The sequence below is a fragment of the Colobus angolensis genome, unplaced genomic scaffold (genome assembly GCF_000951035.1).
Source record: "Colobus angolensis palliatus isolate OR3802 unplaced genomic scaffold, Cang.pa_1.0 Scaffold10, whole genome shotgun sequence".
NCBI classification, from domain to species: domain Eukaryota; kingdom Metazoa; phylum Chordata; class Mammalia; order Primates; family Cercopithecidae; genus Colobus; species Colobus angolensis.
The window spans coordinates 7,955,193-7,982,164 of record NW_012110919.1 but is presented as its reverse complement, the minus strand read 5'-3'; the positions used below and the strand labels follow the sequence as shown (position 1 = coordinate 7,982,164).

At 37.7% G+C, this 26,972-nt stretch overlaps 1 protein-coding gene across 1 annotated transcript in view; it reads right to left on the bottom strand.

Moving 5' to 3' along the window:
* Positions 1-253: 253 nt before the first annotated feature.
* CFAP54 (cilia and flagella associated 54) overlaps positions 254-26,972 on the bottom strand; it is a 140,186-nt gene continuing 113,467 nt past the window's right edge. Inside the window, exons 28-31 of the mRNA XM_011936865.1 lie at positions 26,705-26,852; positions 8,286-8,459; positions 6,261-6,484; positions 254-475 (exon numbers count right to left, since the gene is read on the bottom strand). Coding sequence (XP_011792255.1) covers positions 254-475; positions 6,261-6,484; positions 8,286-8,459; positions 26,705-26,852 — 768 coding nt within the window. The remainder of the gene's footprint in view (positions 476-6,260; positions 6,485-8,285; positions 8,460-26,704; positions 26,853-26,972) is intronic.

Sequence of the window (26,972 nt, the reverse complement as noted above, 5' to 3'; positions counted from 1 at the left end):
CAGTAAAAAAATTATTTAACATGATAAAGAATAACTACCAAAAAAAGTTAAACATCATATATAATGGTGACACACTGAAAATTTTCCCTATGGGATCAGGAAAAAGAAAAATGATCAGCCTGAATCAGACTTTCCCAGATTTCTTGGTTATTTTCAAATTTATTCTACTAGACAATATAGATTATATATTGCTACCTGTTCTCATCTATATGATAAGAGAATGTCCTCTACTCTTCAAGTTATAATGGCCTAGTTAAGCTTTATATCTAAATGAAAGATTGAGTTCTATAATTATATTACATACCATAGGTTCTGTCTCCTTGGGAGGTCTATCCAAGGGAGGAATGTACCACTGAAAGCAAAGTTCTTTGTTTGAAGCTTGTGTTACCATTTCTATTGGCATTATTTCCACACAAGATGAGCTTGAAACAGGCTTAAAAGATAAAATGGATTGTAGAGAACTATCACGATACAACTAGGGAACAAACAAAAACATCAGTTTAATTACTGGTTACATTTGTTACATATATAAAACAAATTATTTGGCTATATTGAAAAATGCTGGGATTGTCTCAGCTTGTTTTATGGAGGTAAATCTTAAAACTAACCCTGGCTTACTATAGAGAAGATTCTCCTACAGTAAAAATATGCTGGCCAGGCGCAGTGGCTCACGCCTGTAATCTCAGCACTTTGGGAGGCAGAGGCAGGTGGATCACACAGGAGTCCAAGGCCAGTCTGTCCAACATGGTGAAACCTCATCTCTACCAAAGAAATACAAAAATTAGCCGGGCATGGTGGTGTGCACCTGTAATCCCAGCTACTCAGGAGGCTGAGGCAGGAGAATTGCTTGAACCTGGGAGGCAGAGGTTGCAGTGAGCTGAGATCGTGCCATTGCACTCCAGAATGGGCAACAGGACAAGACTTCATCTTAAAAAAGATATACATAGATATAGATATAGATATAGATATAGATATAGATATAGATATAGATATAGATATCTATCTATCTATATATATAGGTATAGATATATAGAGAGAGATATAGATATATATGCTTCAGAACCCAGTGAACTCAACAAATCTCTTCCACTCTGGTAAGTCTTACAGGATGAAGATCTAGCAGGGAAAATGCCCATGCCACCATTTCAGTCTCAACATCACCACTGTTTCTAGGAACACCTATTTGGTTTCTGGTTTTCTCACTGGTGAATATACTAAGGGTGTGGTTATAAATTACTATTACTTTTCCAATAGTATTTTTTTTGCAATGCCATATGGAAAATAAGACAAATTTTGCTCCAAAGTCTAAAATCCATTCCTCTAAAATCCACTTGCTCTGAAAATTTAAAATCCTCCTCTCCTTAAATGAATGTGGCTGATTTGTAAGTTTGGTCCGTGATGAATATGGGTCCAGCTTCTTTTATGTAATTTTGGTCACTGAATGAGGAATCTTCAAGACATATAAATGTATAGAATGCAATTGCCAAGTTGGTAAATTACTTAGTTTTTTAAGGCAACTGAAAAAGCAAAGCATGGTTGCTAATGATCAACAAAACAACAGGCTAGCCATAGAGATAATAATGGTAAAAACAATATTTCAAGTCTAAAAAGGACCGTCTGAGGTTGCAGTGAGCCAATATCACGCCACTGCACTCCAGCCTGGGTGACAGAGCGAGACTCAGTCTCAAAAAAAAAAAAAAAGGACCTTCTTCAATGAAGTGCAAACTACTTTCAATATTAACTTCTTGTTATGCCCAAGATTATAGCATGACAGCTGGGAAGTGGTCCCTCTATTTCAGTCTTTTTGATATCTAAGGCCTGTCAAGGTTTGATGACCAAAGAGTATTTGTCAGTGGCCAGAAAGAAATGCCTGGCATTTCTATAAGGCTTTGTCCTTCCCATTATTTCTGAGCCTATTCAAGATATAATATGACTGTGAATGTAAGTCTTCAAAATAAAATAAAAACGGAAATAAAAACACTGACCTTTCAAGTTGTCTACTGATAAAAGAAAAAATGTTTTGACCGAAAGGTAATATTAAATGTGAAAAGTTTCTAAATGTCTAGAGACAATCATAAAAGGCTATTACAAACCAGAATCCTTGCTTCTAAAAGCATGACCAAAATACACAATAAGCAAGATTAGCAGGGTTAAACAATCATTTGTAAGTGCTTAATTAAGAGTAATTTTATGTCAGGCAGTTCATCAAAAAAAAAAAAACAAATAATTGATTCAAAAAATAATTTCTTAAATTTCTTCATATCTGAGTGACTTTCAGAGGTTCTGACAACTATTTTAGCAAATACTTCATATTCAATAACTAGATAAGTATTGAAAAGTAAAAATACCTTTTATTTCAATATGTGCATTGTTTATTAGCACAGCAGTCTAATAATGATAAATTATAAACATAAGCCAATATCAAAATAGGTATTTAATTTTCCATTACCTTTCAAATACTATAATATGTAGTTGCCAAGAGGACTCATTACATATGCTAATTGATGAATTATACACTGAGTACTTTTATTCTATTTTTTTTTTATTCTTTGAAAGAAATAAAACAACAGGCCTACCAGGAGAACCCTGGTTTGCCACAGTCCTATAAACAATGAAGCAGCTCACGCTAGTCAGACATTTAACCTTACACTGACTGTCACAGGCATACAGTCCAAGTATGAATAACTCAGCATTACACACAATTTTAATCATATTCTTTTTGGGGAATTTTTAATGTAACTTGTTTGCCACCTTTGTTTTTCCATCACAAAGCTCCGAAAGACTTCACAACATGCAGAATCACACAACTGATGAGCACAACACAGAGCAATGATTGTTCTGGAAAGGCATCTACTTCTTTGTGGGGGAAAGTAGGTTTAAGTGTCAAATTATGGAACGAGTTTGATTGAAAATAGCCTCCTGAGTGATTAAAGGTTCAAAAATGTTATTATAAAAATCAGCCAAGCTTGGAGTTTATATATATATATATATAAATCCAAAAGGCTTTATGCTCATTAGCTGTCCACCCCAGTGAAACGAACACATGATGAGGTGGTTTGCACCTGTCAGGCAAGAGACAGTGATCTCCAGAGCTGATTATCCAGGGGAGTGTTAAACTAATTATATCAAAAAAGAGCAAACAGGGTGAAACAACTCTTTGATAACACTGCTGCCATTAGAAATATCACATGTATTTACAATGTATTCAAGCTTGAACATTTGGAGCATAATCTTTGGGAAATGGGTAATGATAGACTGCCCTTAATACTGAAATACTCAAGCAGAGTTCCTTTTAGAATAGTATTTAAGAAATCACACCTATTAGTCTCTGAACTCTTAGATAATATTCACAAGAATAGATCAATTGAAACTACTGTTCTCAGTCTTCCTGTCCTCTGCCTCCTACTCCAAAATGCCTGAGGTATCTGTGACACCTGGCAGTAATCCTCAAAGACAGTCTCAGTTCCCAGGAGGGGTGAATCTGAATCTGGTGTTAGATGGCAACGATGTCATTCTACTCCCACTGAGCGCTTCTGTATGCAGGGCCAGACATTCACATGACCTTCCCGGCCTGCTCACCTCCTCACTCACTCCTTCCCATGGAGGAGTGTTGCTCGATTGCTGAATCTGGGAAAAAGAACTTTGGGCATGCCTATTTCTGTGCTTTCTTCCTGGGAGTAAAATGTTTGCAGGAAGTGGACACTCTCTGCTCCTCATGTAACAGATTTTAAGGAGCCTGTCCCCACATGAGGAGCCTGAAACGACCCAATAATATGAGGCCAGATTAGTAAATCTGTCTACTTTGGTACTCATTACTATGAAGATCATTTCACCAATAAATATAAACCACATCCTATAATATCAACTTCATGACTCCTAAAGATGAGCACTTTTAAATCCCAATCTGTTTTACTCTTTTATCTTATTTCGTGAATGATTTAGAATCTGGGCACAGAATGGGGTTGCTAAGCATCGGGCATGCCACAATATCCCAGTATCTGGGAACAGAGAGGAAGTCATTTGAAAAATCTTCCAGTGTGCTTTCAATACATTGCACTGAGGGCCACTGCATGACCCCAACTGAGAATCATTTCTTTAACTGGATTCTTAAAAATATCTTAATAGGTCTTTCCACTACTTTTAAAAACTTACAATTTATTAACAGTCATCTGACTCTCTTGAGTAGGGAAGAAACGTTCAAAAGAGTGATGTTTTTAAAAAATGTATAATTATTGGCCAGGTGCGGTGGCTCACGCCTGTAATCCCAGCACTTTGGGAGGCCGAGGTGGGTGGATCACGAGGTCAGGAGATCAAGACCATCCTGGCTAACATGGTGAAACCCTGTCTCTACTAAAAATACAAAAAATTAGCCAGGCGTGGTGGTGGGTGCCTGTAGTCCCAGCTACTCAGGAGGCTGAGGCAGGAGAATGGCATGAACCTGGAAGGCGGAGCTTGCAGTGAGCTGAGATCGTGCAACTGCACTCCAGCCTGGGCAACAGAGCAAGACTTCGTCTCAAAAAAAAAAAAAGTATAATTATCTACCCAAAAGGTTGCTATATTCTAGTAGGATAAGATAAGCAAGGGTCACCATTCTGGAACAAGCCACATTATCAGTTCTCTGGGAACTTCTCTGGGAGAGCTGGCAACAGTAACATGAATATATCTTATATGGGAAAATCTATAGCTATAAAAATTAAAGAGTTCAATGGTAAAGTCCAAAGTAGAGATAATTCAAAATACATCAGTGTTTTTTTTCTAGTTTTGAAAGAATTCTGTACAACTTATTCATTTCACAAATATGTATTGGAAGCTTACAATATGCTATGTCCACTTGAGTTTTCTACATGAATCTCCAATTCTGTATCTACAAAGCAGAAAAATGCGCTCATCCTCCTGCCTCCCCTGTATGTGCTAATGATGTCACCATGCACTAATGATCACAGATAGAAGTTCCAAATGGTACAAGAGGCTCTAGTCATTTCCTCTTCACTTTCCAGGTCCAAAGAGTCACAAAGCTGTTGTTGTTTTCAATGTTACTTAAGCAAATATGTTTTACAGCCATCTCTTCCTTTCCATTCTTGTGTCATAAGCTTCATAACTTCATCACCTGTCTCTTAAATAACTCACTTTTTCAGGAGGCTGAGACAGGAGAATCGCTTGAACCCAGGAGGCAGAGGTGGCAGTGAGCCAAGATCACACCACTGCACTCCAGCCTGGGCAACAGAGAGAGACTCTGTCTCCCAAAAAAAAAAAAAAAAAAAAGCCTCACTTTTTCATCTATCCTTTGCCAGTCAGCCCTATTGAAAGTAAAATTAAGATGTACTAATTTTCACATTATTTCTGCTAGTATTAATCCTGCCATTTTCTCTTAAAACACATCTCTGAAATAAAGTAGCTTTCCTCTGTTTTAACCCTGTCACTGTTTCTCTACCACCACACTAAGACTATATGTACAGGGACTATGCTTTATCCATTCTTTGTTTCTCCACCAACTAAGAGTGTCCCTGGAACACAGTAGGTATTCAACATAGGTTGGCTGAATACCAAATTTCAAATACATATTCTTATTTTTAAATAAAATCCTTTACTTTTTCAGTATCTTTTATCACATTCATTTTGGAAGTTTATCCAAGCTATTATTCAAGACTTTAGTAGCTTTAATTTTTAAAAATCTCCATTTATATTCCTCTTTCTATGTCTCTACAATCAGTATCTTAAAATGTTTCCATATTACATATCTTGGGAAAATATATCCAATTTAATAACACTTTTCCAAATAAAAAGCCTTTGCACTTTTATTTTAAAGTGTTACCTCTATGATTTATTCACACTCATGATTGCAAAAAGTACCCACAATGAAGAATTTTTATCATGCATTTAAAACCAAGGTACAGAAATTGGGCACGGATTTAGACACTCTCAGTCTAGCTTTCTTATAGGGTGATGATACTGAAATTTGTGTAACTTCTTGGCAAAATGGTCGCTTGAGAGATGCTGTTTTGTGCAGGAATACAGAGACTTCTGAGGCACTTTAAAAGACTCATGAAAACAAGACTGAACAATTGAAATGTGAACTGTCCTAAAATCCCAGGATGTTTGGTTGGCCTATCCACATGGCAACACAGGAAAGAGCCTTCCCTAGAACTGTGAGGGAACTAGAAATCTTTGTGCCAGCATGGAAGCTAATGTGCTTCCTTCTGAAATATAAGGATGATTCCAATAAGTTTTATGTAAACATATGATATTTCAAAACACATTACCTTGGCAGATGATTCACGTAATTCTTTTTCTGAAAGAGGGGGATTTTCCAGTTGACAAAGAAGTTCTTTTGGAAATTCATCAATACAAGAAGAAGAATACAGCTGTAAGAATTTTTTAAGGAAAAAATGCACTTCTTTCTGGCGCAAAATCAACTCAGAGTTGTAAAGGGATGTGAGAAGTGTATCATCTGGCAAAGAAATTCCAGATACTGGTGTTGCAGATGCTTAAGAAAGAAAAATACCTTAGTTTAGGTTAATGTTAGAAAACGGGATGATCTCAATATTGTTGGTATTTGCTCACTAACCACTATCTTTACATATTCTCACCTCCACTAAAGGCTGCCAATGACCTTCCTCTGTTTTTAGGGTTTATACACTAATGGAATTGTTTCTTGCCACGGAAGGAAAGAAAACTTCAGGCCAGGTGCAGTGGCTTATGCCTATAATCCTGGCACTTTGGGAGACTGAGGTGGAAGGATCACCTGAGGTCAGGAGTTTGAGACCAGCCTAGCCAAAACAGTGAAACTCTATCTCTACTAAAAATATAAAACTAGCTGGGCATGATGGCACATGCCTGTAATCCCAGCTACTCGGGAGCCTGAGGCAGGAGAATCACTTGAACCTGGGAGGTGAAGGTTGCAGTGAGCCAAGATTGCACCACTGCACACCAGCCTGGGTGACAATAAAAAAAAAAAAGATTAAAAAAAGAAAATTTCAGAGGCACATGAGGCTAATGCTTAGTTTTAGGTATTAACAATGGTGCCATATATTCCATGTATCTATTTTCTTTTGGGTTCCCCCTAAAACAGATTCTAAGGTAAGAATTTGTAGACAGTTTATTTGAAAAGTCATTTCAAGAAGCACAAGTAAGGGAATGGATAAAATGTGACACAGAAAAGAAAAAGAGCCAATAAGGGCGAGTAAATGAGTGGGTTACAGCCTTGGGCAGTGAGGGCTCAGTCCCACTGGGGACCTTCTGATAAACCACATACAACTATCCCATCGTGAGACTGAGAAGCTGGTATGTTTATCTAGGAGCTCCCTACCTCAATAGTTGAAGGTTACTCCTGTGTCTGTGGAAACCCTGTCTGCAGGCTGATCAAACCTCAGTAGCTCCAAAGAAAGCCCAGGGCAGAAAAGCAGTACGACATGGCACTTGTGGTGGGAAGTGCCAGCAGCTGAATTCAGAGGTGATCAGAGTGGCTGAAGGGCAAGGGATCCCAGAGCTGGCTGCACTGGCTCTTCTTCATGTCCTTTCCCTCTGAACTTCCCTTGCTCTAGCCCTCGTCACCATGAACCTTTTTGTCCTGACACCTTTCAGAGGGCTTGTTAGTTCCTGGTAACTGTGCTTAGCAACTCTGTGACTCAGCCTATTTGCCCTGCTGGTTTCCCCATCACTGTGTCCTGGCATGGGTCAAATTACCTATTCTGTTTGCACTGATGGGTAACACTGGATCACCAACATCATGAGCACAGATAAAACAACAATGTCACACAATCACAAGGGGGACTGATGTGAAGCAGATTTTATCAGTTTTTCTGGATATTTTTTAGATAGCACGAATGATTTAAAAAAAAAAAAAAAAACTCCATGGAATTAATATCCCATCTGAAGTCTTGCATTTCTTCCCTTTGACACACTGGCTACTGGACCACTCTTTCTCTAAAGCCAAAATGTCATCTTGTTCATATCATAAACTGTCACATTGGAATCACTAGTTCTTAACTACTCTGAGCCATGGACCACTTTGGCAGTGGTCTTAGAAAGCCTCTGGATGCCTCCTTATCATAATGTTTTTAAACATATGAAATAATATATAGAGAATTTCTAAAGAAACCAATTACACTGAAATACTATTCTATCCAAAGATGCATGTATCCCAGGTTAAGAACCTGTGAAATTTTCATCTTCTGATGACAGTCACTCAGAAAGATGTCAAAGTATCTTATAATTCTCAACAAGAAACACGACTTAAACAGGAATTAGAAAGAAATATGTTCTCTCTTAACACATCAAAAACCTACCTAGCAGTTTGCTCAGATTATTAATCCTCTGAAGGTGAATATAGTAGCGCAGTAGAAGGATCCATGTAATATCCACTTTGGTCTGAGTCTTTTTTCTACCATCTGTGCTGTCACACACATCATCATTTTGGTACAAAAATGTACAGGAAGTCTGGAAGAGGACTTGGTAGTTGTCTGAAAGTGAAAAACTTTTTTTTGTAATACAATGTTATGCTTTCCTTGAAAAACAATCACGAACAGAAAAAAAGCACAGCTCATAAAGGAAATGCTGACACATGATACTACGTTCAATAAAAGTCTTTTGTATCACGCAGACACCAAACACCAAGTTAAAAGACCAACCACAGACTGAGAAAAAGATATTTAATATATATATGTGAATTATCCTTCTCTAATATGTGTAAACACCTTGTACCAATCAACAAACAAATGTCAAGCAACACAATTTCAACAGGCAATTCATAGAAAAAGTGGGCAAAGAATATCAACAGGCAATTCATAGAAAAGTAAACCCAAATGACCAAAATTTTTAGCATCACTAAAAATTAGAAAAAGGCAAATTAAAATGAATTACCATTTCATATCCCTTAGGAACTGATAGATACCAAAATCTGAAAATAATAAATATTCGTAATAATGTGAAGAAATTGGAATGTTCACACATTACTTGTGAGGGCAACTATTTGGACAGCAATTTGGCAAGATCTAAGAAAACTGAAAATGCAGATACCCATAAATGTGCACCAAGAGGTTTGCACAAAGTACTGTTTGCAATATTAAAAAAAGGAAACTTTAAAATATAAACAGGAGTCTAATCATTTGAAGCCATTTAAAGTGAATGAATTAGATCTATATGGGAGAAAATATAGTGTGGAATCTCAGTTCAGATCCCAGCTGTACACTCACTAGTGTGTGACCTTGAATCTCTCTGTGCCTTGGGCCTCTCTGGGCTTTTGATTCTCCTCTCCTCCCCTCTCCTCCTCTCTCGTCCCCTCTCCTCCCCTCCTCTCTCCTCCCCCCTGCCCTTTTTCTTTTCTTTTTTTTTTTGAGATGGAGTTTCACTTTTGTTGCCCAGGCTGGACTGCAATGGTGTGATCTTGGCTCACCGCAACCTCCTCCTCCCGGGTTCAAGCGATTCTCCTGCCTCAGCCTTCCGAGTAGCTGGGATTGCAGGCATGTGTCACCATGCCCAGATAATTTTGTAACTTTGTGTTTTTATTAGAAACGGGGTTTCTCCATGTTGGTCAGCCTGGTCTTGACCTCCCAACCTCAGGTGATCCGCCTGCCTCGGCCTCCCAAAGAACTGGGATTACAGGCATGGGCCACTGCGCCTGACCTCTTACTTTTCTTTAAAATGGGCATTATAAGAGTAATGATGGATAGATCCTGACAACATGTAATGAGTCAGCACAGGCTCCAGGTGATATAGAGTATGATACCATTTGTGTAAGTTTGAAAACAATATGATTATTTGTATCATTTACATGCAAATAAATAATATTTGATTAGAATAGTGGTTGTCTCTGGGAAGCGATAAAAGGAAGATAAATAGAATCTTCTATGGTTAATGGCCTATGCATGTTTTCTTGAATAAGATGAATCTCTACACACTCACCATCCACCTTGGAATACAAATTCCCAGTACTTTGGGAATATCTTACAAGCCTCTCTCTACTTCCATTTCTCTCTCACTGCCTGAGCTCATGTCCCAGAAATAATCACTATCTAAAATTTTGTGTTACTAATACCTTATCTGTCCTTTACTCTTTAAACATATACATTACATAACATGTAATAAATAAAACATTGTTAACTTTATCTTTTTAGAACTTTATAGGAAGAGAATCATATTGAGTGCATTTATCTGTTATTTTCTTTTTCCTTTAAACACTAGGCTTTGAAAATTCATCCAGGCTAATGCAGATAGATGTTATTCACTTTTTTTTCTGTTATTATGTAGTATTTCAGTATAGGAATATATCACAATTTATGTATCTATTCTACCATTGATGGACATGTGATTTCTTTCTAATTTTGTTTTATTTTGGTCTTCACTGTTATGAACAAGGCTGCTATAAATTTTCAGTACATATTGTCTGGCGCATACGTGCACAAATTACCTGGAGGTGGAATTAGTAGGTTGTTCTTTTTTAGGTGTCTTTTGATCAATCTTGCCTTTGTCCTTTTATATAAATTTTGACCAATCTTGCCTTTCGTTCTCTTATATAAATTTTAGCATCAGTTTGTCAAATTCCACAAAATAGAACCTATTACTAAACTACATTAAATCTATCAATCATTCTTAGAATACTTGGCATTTATCAATACTGAGCCTTCTTAACTATAAACATGGTATGTTTTCTTGTCTCTTTCAATGAAATTTTACAATTGTTTCACAACTTTCATTAGATTAGTCCCTAAAGGTCTTATGTTTTTTTGTAGTTACTGTAGTAACATCTTTTAAAAATACATTTTCTGTTAAAAATGTATAGAAATAAAATCTTACATCCAGCAACTTTGCTAAATATTTTTTATTGCCTATACATCTTGGGAAGTTTCTATGTGAATAATCTGTAGTGAAAGATGGATTTTTTTCCTCTTTCCCATTATTTGTACTTCTTATTTCTTTTCCTTATATTATTCTGCAGGGTAGGACTTCCAGAACAATTGTGAATCAAAGTAACAATAGCATTTTCTTACTCTTGATTTTAAAGGTAATATTTTAGCATTTGAATATTGATTATAAATATAGTTGGCATGTTTTCCCACTTGTAACTTTTTCAAATTAATATTTTTTAATTCCCAGTTTTAGAATCATAAATGGTTGTTGAATTTTATTGAATTTTTCTGTACCTATTTGAGATGATTATTATTTTTCTCTTTCAATCTATTAAAGTAGTGACTTAGTTCAACAGATTTTCTGATGTTGAATTACATTTGCATTTCTGGAAATAATCCAATTTGACATGATGTGTCTTTTAATATGCTGCTTATTTTGATCAAAGTCAAACATTTACATAATCAAAAATAAAACTCCCTCTCCCAGAGACAAGCATTTTTAACCATTTGTACTTCAGTTCTTCTAGCAGTTAGTTCCAACTCTTAAAATAATTTCCTTATAGCATTTTCCTAAACTATCAGTTTTAGAAAATATATCTAGTGACTTTTTCCGTGACAGATGAAACATGAGCTCATAAAACCATTCCTCTTTACTTCAAAATGTTTATAGTTATATCACCATTTTTAGTTCCCTTATTTTTATACATCAACAATGTTCTAAAAGCTCTTTCAGGTTCCACCAAATACAAGTCATATCTCTTGATGTCTGCCTTTGTATTCTAATAGTACCTGCATCCCTTTATGGCCTTCTCCTTAGTGGGCTTTCTATTTCCAAAGTTGGTAACATTTACATTCTGTTCTATACTCATAACAAACCCTTCATTGTTTTGTCAATAAGCTGAAAATCAATAAATAATACATTATTATGATTGTATAGGAATTGTTTGCTTCAATATGATTAAATTACTTTCACTAAGGGTCACTGTCAAAACTTGTGACCCACAAAGGGTAAAATTCTCAGCATAAAGGTCAAATGGATTGTTTTTACTCACACCAGTCTCTAAATCAGGTCATATTCTAATTCACTTCATATTTGGACCATGAATACTTAAAGAATATTTTTCCCTAGAATTTCTGAATGTCTTTTCTTCCTTGTTGAGAGAAGTAATATTTGCACTCTTCACCGTATTCCTAATATCATGTAGCTTTTTAGTCATTCTATCTGCTGCCTAGAATCCATTCATGCTATTGGAGACATACTTGAGATCACAAACTTGACACTCCAGTTTGTACTGATGTATTTCTAGACTACTGCATAGCTGGCAACTCTGATGGCCCTTTCCTCTCTTCCTCTTTCTTTCTTTTTTCTATATTACATCTGCTTCTTTCTTCATTTGCAACTCTGTGTGCTAGGGTGCATTCCCAAGTAACTTCTTTTTAAAAAGTTCACCAAAAGTTAACCACTGGCATCTTTACAAGGCCCTTGTACTTGATTGATCATTTAGTGAAATATATAATTTTAGTTGACACTCATTTTTCCCTTAAACTTCAAAGGCCTTGCTCTGTGGCTTTCCACCATCTACTATTGCTGGTGAGAAGCCTGATGCTAGTCAAATTCTCATTCCTTTCTCGTTGGCCTGAACTTCCCCATCTGGAATATTTTTTGTCAATTCCTTGTTATCTGTGATTATTTAAAATTTCATATTGGACCTAGGTCTAGTCTTTTTCATTCATGCTGCTTGGAACACAATAGGCCTTTTCAACTTGAACTGATCGCTGTTCAATCCTGCAAACTATTCTTGTATTTGTTTCTGTAATGATCACCTCCTATTTTTTCCTTTATCTCTATCTTGAATATCAGTTAGTTGAAAGTTGAAAATTCTTTGCTGAGTCAGTCCTTTTCTCTTTCTCTCTCCCTCTCCTCTCTCTCACCCCACATAGTGGACACTTGATTTATGACAGATGTAACACTGCAGTGTTGTAAAGAAGGGGTTTTTAAAAATACACTGTTCTGGGTTAAATGTGTATACATACAGAAAAAAGTTAATATTAATTTCAGCCTCACACCACACACAAAAATAGACTCTGGGTGAACTGTAGATCTAAATGTGAAAGATTAAAAATGATAAAAACATAGAAGGTACCTTTATGATTTTTGTTTAGGAAAAGATTTCTGAAACTGAACACAAAAAGCATACAAACCATTATAAGGATTAATTAATTTGGCATAAAAATTACAAACTTTGGATAATCAAAAGAAGCTACTACTGAATAAAAAGGTAAAACAAAGAATGGGAAAAGATATTTGCAATAATCTACCAAAGGGTCATATCCAGAGTATATCAAGAATGCCCCCATATCTCTAAATCAAAGACAGAAAACTCCCAGGAAAAGTAGACATCATTTGAGAAAAAGTTCACCCCCCAAAACTATGCAAGAGCCAATGTACCATATATAATAGTGTTCAATCTCTTTTGTCATCAAAATAAATTTCAAATTAAGACCACTTAATCTTAATTGCAATCTGGACTACTGCACAGCTGGCAACACTGAGGGCCCTTTCCTCTCTTCCCTTCTTTTTTCTGTATTACATCTACTTCTTTCTTCATTTGCAACCCTGTGTGCTGGGGTTCATTCTCAAGTAACTTTCTTTTTAAAAACTTCACCAAAAGTAAACCACTGTAGTCTTTACAAGACCCTGTACTTGATTGGTCATGTAGTGAAATATATAATTAATATACATGTTAATATATAAATTAATATATAAATAATAAATACATAATTAATGTAATATTTCATGTAGTGAAATCTTAATTGCAATTAGGATTAAGTGGTCTTCTTGGCAATACCCACTAAAGCTAAAATCATCTATGTCTTATGACCAGCAATTCCACTCCTTGGCATATTATCAAAACACATACACCTGTGCACAAAAATGTCACATAAAAATATATTCATAGCAGCATTATTCATAACCCCAAATGTTTACTAACAGTAGAATGGACACTCAATTGTGCTATTATGCCCACCAAAAGAAAGAATCACACAAACATAAGGGTGAACAGAAGTCAGACAGAAAAGAATACAGACTATATGATTTCATTCATACAAAATTCAAAAGCTGGCCAAACTAATCTATCCGTTACAAATCAGAAAGAAGGTTACTAGGGGCCAGAAGGGAACACGATGTAGACTTCTGGGGTGCTGGTCTTATTCCATTTCTTGACCTACTGATGGTTACATGGGTGTTTCCTTTGTGATAATTAATGAAGCTGTAAATTCATAATTTGTGAGGTATTTTTGTTCTTTGTTTTTTGAGAGGGAGTTTCACTCTTGTTGCCCAGGCTGGAGTGCATTGGCATGATCTTGGCTCATTGCAACCTCTGCCTCCGGGGTCCAAGAGATGCTCCTGCCTCAGTCTCCCGAGTAGCTCGGATTACAGGTGCCTGCCCCCACGCCTAGCTAATTTTTGTATTTTCAGTACAGATGGGGTTTCACCATGTTGGCCAGGCTGGTCTTGAACTCCTGACCTCAGGTGATCTGCCCACCTTGGACTCCCAACGTGCTGCGATTACAGGCGTGAGCCATCGCGCCTGGCCATGATTTGTGTTCTTTTCCGTATATATTGTATAATAGAGTAAAAAGCTTAGTTCTTAAAAAACAATTTTGTGGTGACTTCCAATCTGAAGACGTTCATATAATATTGGCACATCCCTTTTTCCCCTGAAAATTATCCCAAAACAACAAAGAAAACAAGTAACAAAAACACAAATTCCATTTTCAGTAAATCAGAGAAGAGCTAAAAATCCTAAGCCACAAAATGTGTGGAATAATGCCCAAGGCAGTTGTTATCAAGTAGAATGTACAAAGAAGGATGCAGGTGATGCTACTAAGATGTAAATCTCAGGAAGAAATTGCAAAGTATAGTTCTTGATGAGGAGCTGTGCATTTTTGAATAGTATTATAGTGACAGTCAAGTTGAAGAATTGTCTTGAGACCAATTGTTCATAGTTTAAAGAAAAAAGATTTTAAAATTGTAAACCTATATGTGATGAGCCAAAAAAAATTATTTGTTGCAGCCTTTCAAACTAAAAGCTAGATAAATGCATTAGAGAAATGTACACAAAAACTTAGAGACTAATAAAATTTTATATAGTTGATACTGATGAATGCACATTCTGAGGTCTAAGACCAAAATATTCCATTTGCAGTAATCACCCATGGACAAAACTTTAGTCGATGAAATCATGGCACTTTCCAGTAATAAAATAACTTGTTAGATTTTAAATGTAGCTGCAAACATAAAGACTCAGTTCATAACTCATCTGCAAAATTATACTTTTGCCTTGTAAATGGCTGAAAACTTTTTAAAGAAGCATGCTTAGATTACCTTTTGTTTTTATTTTTAAAATTTGTATGAGTACATAACAGATGTACTACAAATGGCTCACATTTACAGATGTGGCTAGACTTGCAGTTTTGCTTATATTTGTCTAACAGTATCAGCATACACTATTCAAAGAAGATCTCTTCCTATGTGAATGATTGGCAACTTTTTTTGAATCTAACGGTCTATCCTGGAACACCTGTGTTAGCATTTGGCATTGATGGCACAAAAGCAATGGTAAATTTAATGGCCAGTGCCTTAGCAGGCATGTAGGAAGGTAGTGGCACCAAACCATCCTAGCAGTGCTTGCATTCTTCATTGCCATGCCCTCACAGTAGAATGAACACATTGATTTAAATGTCAGTTTCATTTAAGAATATCCTTGATAGGGCGGGCACAGTGGCTCACAACTGTAACCCCAGCACTTTGGGAGGCCAAGGCGGGTGGATCACCTGAGATCAGGAGTTCGAGACCAGCCTGACCAACATGGAGAAACCCCGCCTCTACTAAAAATACAAAATTAGCCAGGCGTGGCTAATCCCATGCCTGTAATCCCAGCTACTCGGAAGGTTGAGGCAGGAGAATCTCTTGAACCCGGGAGGTGGAGGTTGCGGGGAGCCGAGATCGCGCCATTGCACTACAGCCTGGGCAATAAGAGCAAAACTCCATCTCAAAAAAAAAAAGAATATCTTTCATGAAGCAGTAAAAGTTGTTAATGTTATTAACTATTGACCCTTGAGCACACACCTTTTTCATCTTTTCTGTGATAAAATGGGAAGCACACAAAAAGCACTCCTGCTGCATACTGAAGTACAATGGCTGTCTCCAGGAAAAGCACTTCAGTGATTCTTTGAGTTGCAAACTGAATGACTACTTTTACTTTTTTTTCATGGACAGCCATTTTTACTGAAAGAACAGCTGACAAGACAAAGTGTTTTCAGACTTAGGTAGGAGGCAAACATTTGTTCAAAATTGAAAGAGGTATACCTGACTTCCAGGGAAATCACTGACAGGTGTGCTGCCAAAGATAAAATTCAAGTTTTGAAGTAACGGAAAACTTATATCTACCACTATGAACGTTTCAATACTTAGAATTTTCTGATAGGAATTGTGGTGATATTTTCATGTTTTATATTGTTCAATAAAATGTATACATGTTTAGAAGACCTGCATATTTGAAGTCCATATTTTCCAAATGCATAATACACACTGTTACAAAATCATGCATGGGTAAAAGATGTCATTCAATCACAAGACAGACTAATGTATTTTGATATAACAGAGTTCAAAAAATTTAATGATATAGTTTCAGATTCTACTTTGGAACTAACTTTTAAGAAACTACCACTTATCCAGTTCTGGTTTAGTTTCAAAGAAGACTATCGATAATTATCTGAAAAGGCTGTTGAAATACTCCTCCATTTTCTAACTACATATCTGTGTGAGGCTGGATTTTTTTTTTAATTATTTCAACCAAAACATCACATTGCAGCAGATTGACTGAAGTAGGTATGAGAATTCAACTATCTTTTATTGAGTCAGACATTAACGAGATCTGTGATATGTTATTTATGTTAACTTGTAATGAGTTTATTACTTACTATTCTTTTTAAATTAGTTAATAAACTTTAATTTTTTAGCTTTAATTTCTAACAGAACTGTATGTTTTCTATACTAATAGATTTGTCTAATTATTTTACCTAAAGTAAATCTGGGTAAATTATATTTTCCCAGGAAATTACAAGCTGCATAGAAGTTTTCAAATTTGCTTAAAGTTGAACCAAAAAATCTTTAAAAATTTAATTTCTTAAAATCAATGATTACTTTTTTCTTATCATTTGTGAGAGGTTTTCTTTTTGCTATAACTAATTTTCCTGAAAAAGTTGGCTAATAGCTTTTCCCCAAAAATTACAACTTTCTAATTTTATTGGTTTTGTTTCCTAATTTAATGTATACACATTGTAAAGTTATCTGAAATAATAACATCAAACATACCCCACATATCAATACATTTACATTTAAATCACCTATTACAAGAAAAATACTGTCAGGCCTTATAAGAAAGAAAACCCAACTCTATGCCCTATATAAAAGCATATTTAAAATAAAATTATTTCAACAGTTTGAAAATAAAAACATGGGAAAATGTGTAGCAAGAAAATGTAAACCAAAAGAAAGCAATATTTGTGATCTCAGTACTAGGCAAGGTAGAATTATGGCCAAAAAGTGAAACAAAAGTCGGGACCTTTATAATGTTAAAGGGTGTCATTCACAATAAAGATATAATACTTAAGAATATTCACAGTCCAAGTAACATCTTGTCAATAAAAACAAAAACTAGAGATATAAGAGGAGGAACAAGTATGTGAGCAGCAGAGGACCTCTGTTCACCTTGTCCAGGTGTTGTCAAACTCTAGCCCATGGGTGAAATATGGCCACACGTGTTTACGTGGGACTCATGAGCTAAAAATGGTTTTTACATTTTTAATGGTTGGAAAAAAATTAAAAGAATAACATTTTGTGTTACACGATAATCATCTAAAACTTAAATGTCAATGTCCATACTGAAGTGTTTTTTTGGGTGGGGGACGGAATCTCACTCTGTTGCTCGGGTTGGAGTGCAGTAGCGCCATCTCAGCTCACTGCAACCTCCGCCTTCTGGGTTCAAGCGATTCTCCTGCCTCAGCCTCCCGAGTAGCTGGGATTACAGGTGCCTGCCACTATGCCCAACTAATTTTTTGTATTTTTAATAGAAACGGGGTTTCACCATGTTGGCCAGGGTGATCTCGAACTCCTGACCTCATGATTCGCCCGCCTCAGCCTCCCAAAGTGCCAGGATTACAGGCGTGAGCCACCGCGCCCAGCCCACAGTAAAGTTTTAATGGAACACAGCCATGCTCATTCATTCACACTGTGACTGTGGCTACTTTCATGCTACAACAGCAAGTTGAGTATGTTCAGCAGAGACCATAAAGACTTAAATAAGTAGACTTAAATATTTACTATCTATTTACAGAAAATAATTGGTGGATGATTATTCATGGATTATTCATGGATGATCAAGTGGAGAAAAATACCTAAGGATAATAAAGTAAATATAGCGGCATCAATAACCTCTGTACATAATAGAAATAATTTTTTGAATTACAATACAATAAGAAGACAACATCTCTTTTTTTTTTTGAGACGGAGTCTCTCTCTGTGGCCCAGGCTGGAGTGCAGTGGCTGGATCTCAGCTCACTGCAATCTCCGCCTCCCGGGTTTACGCCATTCTCCTGCCTCAGCCTCCCGAGTAGCTGGGACTACAGGCGCCCGCCACCTCGCCCGGCTAGTTTTTTGTATTTTTTAGTAGAGAGGGGGTTTCACCGTGTTAGCCAGGATGGTCTTGATCTCCCGACCTCGTGATCCGCCCGTCTCGGCCTCCCAAAGTGCTGGGATTACAGGCTTGAGCCACCGCGCCCGGCCAGAAGACAACATCTCTAAAAATAAACCTAACCAGAAAAATACAACATTTATTTGAAGAAAATGTTAAAACGCCCTAAGGGATGTGAACTAGAAAATACAAAGGGCATATAATATTCTTGGTTAAGATCTTTCAGTAGAATAAAAATGTAAGTTATTTCTAAGTTAATGTCTAAATATAACATAATCTCAATAAAAATACAGCAGGACTTTGCTATTACGTACACACAGATGTACGTAATAGCAAAAGAGTAGAAACAACATAAACAGCTATTTTTTTGAACTAGACAAGCTGCTTCCAGACTTAACACACAAAAAAGCCACAAAAGACAATTCTGAAAAGAGAGAGTAATTAATGAGGACTTACCCTTATATGAAGTATATTATTATAAGGTTACAAAAATTAAAAAAATGTATTGAAGCCAGAATGGACAGACCAATTAGAACTGAAAGAAAAGTACAGAAATAGGGTAGCCATCTGGAAAAATTAAATTTATATCCACTTGTCACACTTTACATATTCCAAATAGATTTCTGTGAGTTATTTAAAGAATCTGAGTAGGGAGAACTTTTCTAACTATGACAGAAATTCAAAATCTATCAAAAAGATTAATAATTTCTACTATACAGAAATAAAAAACTTCTTCATGAAACAGAACTGTCATGTAAAATGTTAAGTAACAACTGAAAAATTAGAAAGATATATTTACAAATATCACAACTAAGATGTTGATTTTCATAATAAAGGACTTCTACAAATACTTAAAGGCCAAATTTTTTTAATGGGGAAAGATTATGAGCAGAGAGTTCACAAAAACATGTTCAACCTTTGTCCTCACCAGAGATGTGCAAATTAAATCTGAACCTTTTGTTCTCCCACCATGTCAACAAAAGTTTAAAAAAGGTTTATAATGTACCTTTGTCAGCAAGGGTGTTGAAAAAAGACCATTTATTAACTGCTGACAGGAGTACAAAATGGCATAACCTTTTTGGAATGATTTTGGCAAAAATTACCAAATTTACAAATGAAACTACCCTTTGATCTAGACATTTGCTTTATGGGAATTGACCCAATAGATATACTGGCCTATGTACAAAATGATATAAATGTATAAGATGTACAGATATATGTAATAGCAAAAGAGTAGAAACAAGACAAATAGCTAGCAAAAAGAGACGAATGAATTTAATTATGCTGTACCTATATAAAGGAATATTATACAGCCATAAAAAAGCTGCTTATGTGATGATTTGAAAAAACTGTTGATACATTTATACTAATTTAAAGAAAAAAGAGCAAGGAGCATTGTTATGTGTGGAATTATACCACTATTTGTATTTTTATGGGAAAAATTTGTCAATGTATCAGTGTATATACCAGGTTGGTTCACTCAACATCTGTCTTAACCTCCAAATGTGCTGTTCTATACTGTAGAAATTATGAAGATAAAAATGACACTTCCCCGATTTCCTTGCAACTATTGTCCTGGATGGGATTTTAGGTATTATAAATTCAGTGCATTCATGCAAAACTTGGAGGTGGAACTGGGTTAAGTGGTGAAGGGGACAGGTGATTAAAGGTATCTCTTCGGCTGGTGTGATTCTGGCAGAGGAAGTGTGGTTCTTAAGCCTACAGCTGAGCAGAGGCTTTCTACCTTGCAGACAAATTCCTGATCTACAGTTTCCTTTATAGGAAATAAACAAAAGCTGTGCCTTGGTGGTCCAGTTACACATGGCTTAGTCATTTGTGGACACTTATCCTAGAAACTGTTTCTTTAGCTCTCCCATTGACTTTGAAAGTCCTTTGATAAATCTCATTCTATTTGAATGAACTGGAGTTCATTCTGACCTCTACCATGGAACTCTGACAGTTGATATAAGCACGCAATATCACTGGTGGGGAACACAAGAAAATGACTCTGGTAGGCAGAATGATGGTCCCCTAAAGATGTTCATGTCTAATCCCCAGAATCTGTGAATATGTTAGATTACAGGGCAAAGGAGAATTAAGATTACAGACCAAGCTGGGCATGGTAGCTCACGCCTGTAATCCCAGCACTGTGGGAAGCCAAGGCATGTGGGTCACCTGAGGTCAGGAGTTCGAGACCAGCCTGGCCAACATGGTGAAACCCTGTCTCTACTAAAAAAAACAAAAATTAGTTGGGCATGGTGCTGGGTGCCTGTAATCCCAGCTACTTAGAAGGCTGAGACAGAAGAATCGTTTGAACTCAGGAGGTGGAGATTGCAGTGAGCTGAGATTATGCCATTGCACTCCAGCCTGGGCAACAAGAGCAAAACTTCGTCTCAAGAAAAAAAAAAAAAAGATTTCCGACCAATCACCTATCAACTGACTTTGAGATAAGGAGATTAGCCTGGGTTATCCAGGTGGGCCTAATGTAATCACAGGGTCTGTATATGCAGAGACGAAGTCAGAGGAGTATGTTTCCGGGTCAGAGAGATTTGGAGATGCTACACTGCTGGCTTGGAAGATAAAGGGAAGGGCCATGAGCCATGGAATTCAGGTGGCCTCTAGAAGCAGGGAAATGCAAGGAGACAGATTCTCCCTCGGAACTTTAGAATCATGTATCCCTGGTGACACCTGAATTAGCCCAATAAGACCTGTTTTGGACTTCTGACCTCCAGAACCATAAGACAATAAATTTGTGGTAATTCGTTATAGCAGGAATAGGACACTAATAGACTGGAAATTGATTGCTTCTGGGGGGAACTGAGAACTGGACACCTGCAGAGAGGATGGAAAGATACCCTTTTGTATCGTTTTGAGTTTTGATTCTTGAGAATAAATTACCTATTCAAAAAATTGAATTAAACTAAAAGGAAAAAATACTCCATACATATTTGACCAATGTAATCCGGTCATTAATGCTGCAGAGAAAAACTAAGAACAGTTCAATGTTTGTTCCTTTTTATTCTAACTGAATATTACAATTATTTTCTCTTCCTAATCCAAAGATGTTACCAGAGTTTGTCCAGATACCATCTGTACTATAGTCATCTTCAGAAGAATTGGGGAGGATGGAAGAAGAGTCGCTTATGCCCTGCATGGAGGAGGATCCCTTTGCAATAGCTTCCTATCAGCCCAGGCCAGAGCTCCCTGATTCTGGGCCAGTATTTAAAATGCCAGTTTCCATGTATCATTCAGGTGGTGTGAATTACAACCTTACGACCTAAAGTGGGTTTTAATGTGGGCACTTGTCACATTTCCCTGAATCTCCTCAAGCCAGTGGACAGTGTATTTCCAGTCCTCAGTTTCTGGAGAAGCCCATTCTGAATCCCCATTTATACAGTTATCTCGTTTCTGACTTTCCCTACCTGCAGGGCCCTCTTTCCCGACTGCTCCATGAGTCTGGTACTGAATTCCCAGTTCCATCTGTTAAGGCCTAATTCTAATCCCTCTCCAGTGAAGTCCTCAGGTTCAGGCCCTGCCACAAATCCCCAATTTGCTTTGGCAATTTGGAATTTTCCTTTCCTGGTTTCAAGCTCAGCTACCAATTAAAACAATTTTTGTACTATTTACCCACCACCATTATGTGTTTGGATTGGGTAGGGCAGAGGCATCGCTCATGTCAGCTCCATCCAAGCAGTCCAGCAGGCTGACTAGAAGCATCAATTCTGCATTTTGAGTTCCTGGCAATACTTGTTTATCACACCCAACATAAAGCTTAACAGCACAGCCTTTAGAATTGGATAAATCAGGATTTGAATCAGTAGTGGAATAGTACGCAAGTTACATAACCTCTCTGAATGAGCACCTTGCCTCATTTATAAATGTGCATAATGACACTCCCACAGGATTTTCCTGAAACATAAATGAAATCAAGTAAGACAGTGCTGGCACACAGCATCAGGTGCCACTCATCCCATTATTATCTGGTACTTCCTGAGTCATCGCTTTCTGCCGTTGTGTAATGGCCTGGGCCCTGCTAAGGGTAGCAAACAATCTTGTTATGTCTCCTCCAGTTCAATGAAGGGTAGATCTATCTCTCAGTGTCCAGGACAGCATTCCACTGTGCTCTTCTGAGAATGTTTTCTCTCACATGAGCCATTTGTTGTTTCTCGTTTCACCTTGTTGACTCTGTCTAGAATAAACATGGTCTCCTCCTACCTAGTGCCTGACAATTGATAGGGTGTGTGCTCTCCTCTTAGCCATGGTACTGCCCCTTCTCAGATTTAAATGATCAATGTATGAATCTCTGAGTGGAGTTTCTGGACTCTTGCAGGCATTGGACCAGGACAACTCTGCTTCACTGAGGCTGGTCCTTGTCATGACCCAATTGTCTCATCTCTAATACTCAGATGCAACACATACACACAAATTCTCACACACACACACACACACACACACACACACCACCTTCACTAGCACAGATGATTTTTCTCCATTCCCACCTATAAGTAGTATAATTATTTGGGATTTGAGTAGTAATATGCCAATCCAGTTCCGCTACTATGGGGAATTGTGTGTTAGAGGAATAGGAAAACAGAAGATAATAGTAGAGGAATTGCATCCCACTTTTTAGTTAGGTGTCATTGACCCTGTATCTCTGCACCAGGGGCAAGATGGCATGGGATGGAAAAATCAGATTTATTTTCAGGTTGGAAGCTTTGCTCTGTTTCAAGAGGCAAAACATACATTAAAGCCCAGTTGTGATTCTCGGCTCTGCTCCGTAGATCTCTTTTTGTATTCTGCCAATAGGTTCACTCTGAGGTAATGGATGTGCTTTGGTCAATGATAGGGCAAAGCAGGATGTTTACATCCTGTGTGACTCAGCGAGTTTAGAGCGCAGGTATATAACTCCACTTGTTATCACAGCCATGTAGCCATAACATGGGGAGGCTCATCATTTGGCTCTAAGTCACTGCTGTCTGTAAAAGGTATAATTGCCATGTTGACACTGTATAGGTGCACTCATGCCCAGAGAAAGAAAGAGTTAAGCTGCTAACCCTGAAGGGAGAGCTGGCTATGCAGCTGTGTGTGGCAGTGGCCAGAGCAAGAAGCCACAACAGAGGAGTCTGTGTAAGAGAGTTGCTGATGAGAGAGCTGCTGAATAAAGCTGTATTTCACGTACCTACAGCCCCCGTGAATGTTCTTTCAGCTCCCCGCTCCCCATCCACCCACACCCCTCCGACCTCAGCATGGTCTGGAACCTGACCCTGGACCTAACATTCACTGACATTACTTTTTAGTATGACAGGCATTTGTAGTTTTCTGTATATGTGTTTATGTAGTAGTAAGAGACTGTATCTTGAACCAGTAATCCTAAATGTTACTTTGAATTCAAAATTTAAATACAGAATTTAATAATTTTAATCCCAGCTGAATTTTTTATCAAGGCCACAAGAAAATCAAGACAAAATGGTAGAGTATATACTTGAATATAAGTGGACCCAAAGTAGGTAGCATGAAATAAATGTTTCTTTGCATTGAATTTAAACATGGCCCCACATTGCCAGTGCCATCATTTCAAAGTGTCTGTTCCTACAGAGAATACCTCAGTAATTGTATTAGGTGCATCACTTCAACTCTTTAACTGTGCTATAGGTGTCATACAATTGCTCTCTGGTCCTAACAGGATGATCTATAGCTCACTCCCCACACATGACTAGTCCATTCTGTCATGATGCTCCTGTCATCAATTGCTCTGTTGATAAAATTTGCTTCCCCTGCGTCAATTTACACCTGCCCCACAATATACCTCTCCCAGAAAACAATGTTCTTAATTAACTCATATGCCATCCTGCCTGTGTCCAGCTCCCCTAGAAGGCATAGATGGATTTAGCTTGTGGCACTTTAATTTGCCTTCATTACTATGCGCTCCTTTTTTTGTTTTGTTTTGTTTTTTGAGATAGATAGAGTCTCACTGTGTCACCCAGGCTGGAATGCAATGGTGCGATCTCGGCTCACTGCAACCTCTGCCTCCCAGGTTCAACCTATTATCCTGCCTCAGCCTCCCTAGTAGCTGGGAATACAGGTGCTCACTATCATACCCGGCTAATTTTTGTGTTTTTAGTAGAGATCAGATTTTGCCATGTTGGCCAGGCTGGTCTTGAACGCCTGGCCTCAAGTGATCCACCTGTCTTGGCCTTCCAAAGTGCTGGGATTATAGCCGTAACCCACCGCCCCCAGCCTATTATGCTCTTCTTAAAAGATGAATTTTGTTTTTTGTATTTTATTTTTTGAGACAGAGTCTTACTTTGTCACTGAGGCTGGAGTGCAATGGTGCGATCTCAGCTCACTGCAACCTCTGCCTTCTGGGTTCAAGCAATTTTCCTGTCTCACCCTCCTGAGTAGTTGGACTACAGGTGTGCACCAACACACCCAGCTAATTTTTGTATTTTTAGTAGAGATGGGGTTTCACCATGTTGCCCAGGGTGGTCTCAAACTCCTGACCTCAAATAATCCACCCACCTCATCCTCCCAAAGTGCTGGAATTACAGGCATGAGCCACTGTGCCTGGCCAAAAAATGACTGTCTGTCATTTCAGGGTATACGCCTGTTCTGATTGCCCATGACTAGAAGCTCATGGAAGGTAAGACCTGCTTCCTTCATGTGTTCTCTGATTCTTCCTTCTCTCTGAATATGAGTATCTGGTACAGTACTCTGCATACAATAACAGTAAATGTTGTTCATCACCTCATGTGTAGATCAATGTTAGTATTGTTTAAAGCTAAGATTACTGAGGAGGTTTTTTGCTGGGTGCTAATTTATGCTAATGCAAGGAAAATCAAACAAGTTTTATTTGTTGTTGTTAAGGAATTTTGCCCTTTAGCAAGCCATTATAATATGAACCTCATTGCCATCTGGGTATTTGCGGCAACCAAGTGGGAATTCAGAACCTCCTTCTAACCCAAACACTGAAGTGAGGGAAGTCATCAGCATGAATTAATTATCAGCCTGCCAGGAAAGGACTGGAGGGCAAAATTATCATTCTTAAGGCAAGGCAAAATGCAAAACAGATTGGATTTTAAAATTTGGTAATTTCATAGTTAAAATAGTAAAGAAGGGCTAGTAAGTTAATTGCCAGCACAGCTTCACTGACCTACAATTAATGCATAATAGTATAAAATGGAAACTGAAAAAATGTAATATGCTATGAAAGCCACTGACACGGAACAAGAAAGCTTAGGTTCTAGTATTAAACTGAGATGAAGACTACCTACTCAACTGGATCAACAAACATGGTTTGGTTTAGAGGATGCCATTTTCCCCTGTGCCCACGGCTGAAATCATTAATTAATCACAGCACCTTTTTCATGTCTTTCCTATGGTTCTCTCCTCTGAACCATACAGAGGTTCTTCTCAGGTAGCCACTGGCCATTGAATTTGTCATATGCGATAGTTTCAATTATCATGTGGCAAACATCCACGCCTCTCTCCCTTCCTGCTCAAGCAGTGTATATTTCCCTAGCTCACTGATACTGGACTTGGCCCTATGACTTGCTGTGGCCAATGGGATGGGATGTGAAGAGAGGCGTTAAATGCATTTGTGTGATTTGTTTTGTGGTTCTTTCGCTCTGGTATCTACCATGAGAAGATCATGCCCCAGCTAACCACTGTCTCTTTAGCTTGGGCCTACGACAAATGTATGTAAGAGTGCACCTGAACCCGACCTACAGCCTGAAGCAGAACACATGAGCTGAGTGGAAGAATGAGTTCCTGTTGCCGTAAGCCACTGAGTTTTAGGGTCCATCTTGGATGAAACTTATTGGTCATCCCTGCCCTAAAAATTGGGAGAACACAAGGAAATGATTAGGATAAAGCAGACACATCATTCAGAAGTAATAAGGAGGCAGTATGAAGAAGAAATAGCCATACTGGAAGTTTGAATTATCATCTAAGATTTTGACTAATCTCTCAGTCTACAGACAAAAGACTGAGCAACTAGCCTCAGATTCTACAGTAGATTAGTCTCTAATGAGGCTGAGAGAAATGAAATGGTTTGGCAGAGTTAGGATGTCAACTGAAGTCTCCTGATTATTAATACTGTACAATAATGTGTGCTTCTAACAGGGATGCTTTCCTGGCATTCTGAACCAGGGAGAATTGAGCTGCCAAACAGTGTCAAGCAAAAGTGGGCTGCCAGACTGCCCTGTGTAGGGTCAATGGCTTTGTCCTCAGAGAACCCATCTATGGGGAACTTAAAGAAGAGCAAGCACCCAGTCCGACGTTCAGGCTGTGGCTCAGAAAGTCGATAAAGCAAAATTCTACCAGGCACGAAGGAAATATAAATAAGAAAACAAAGCTTCAGCGTAAAAAA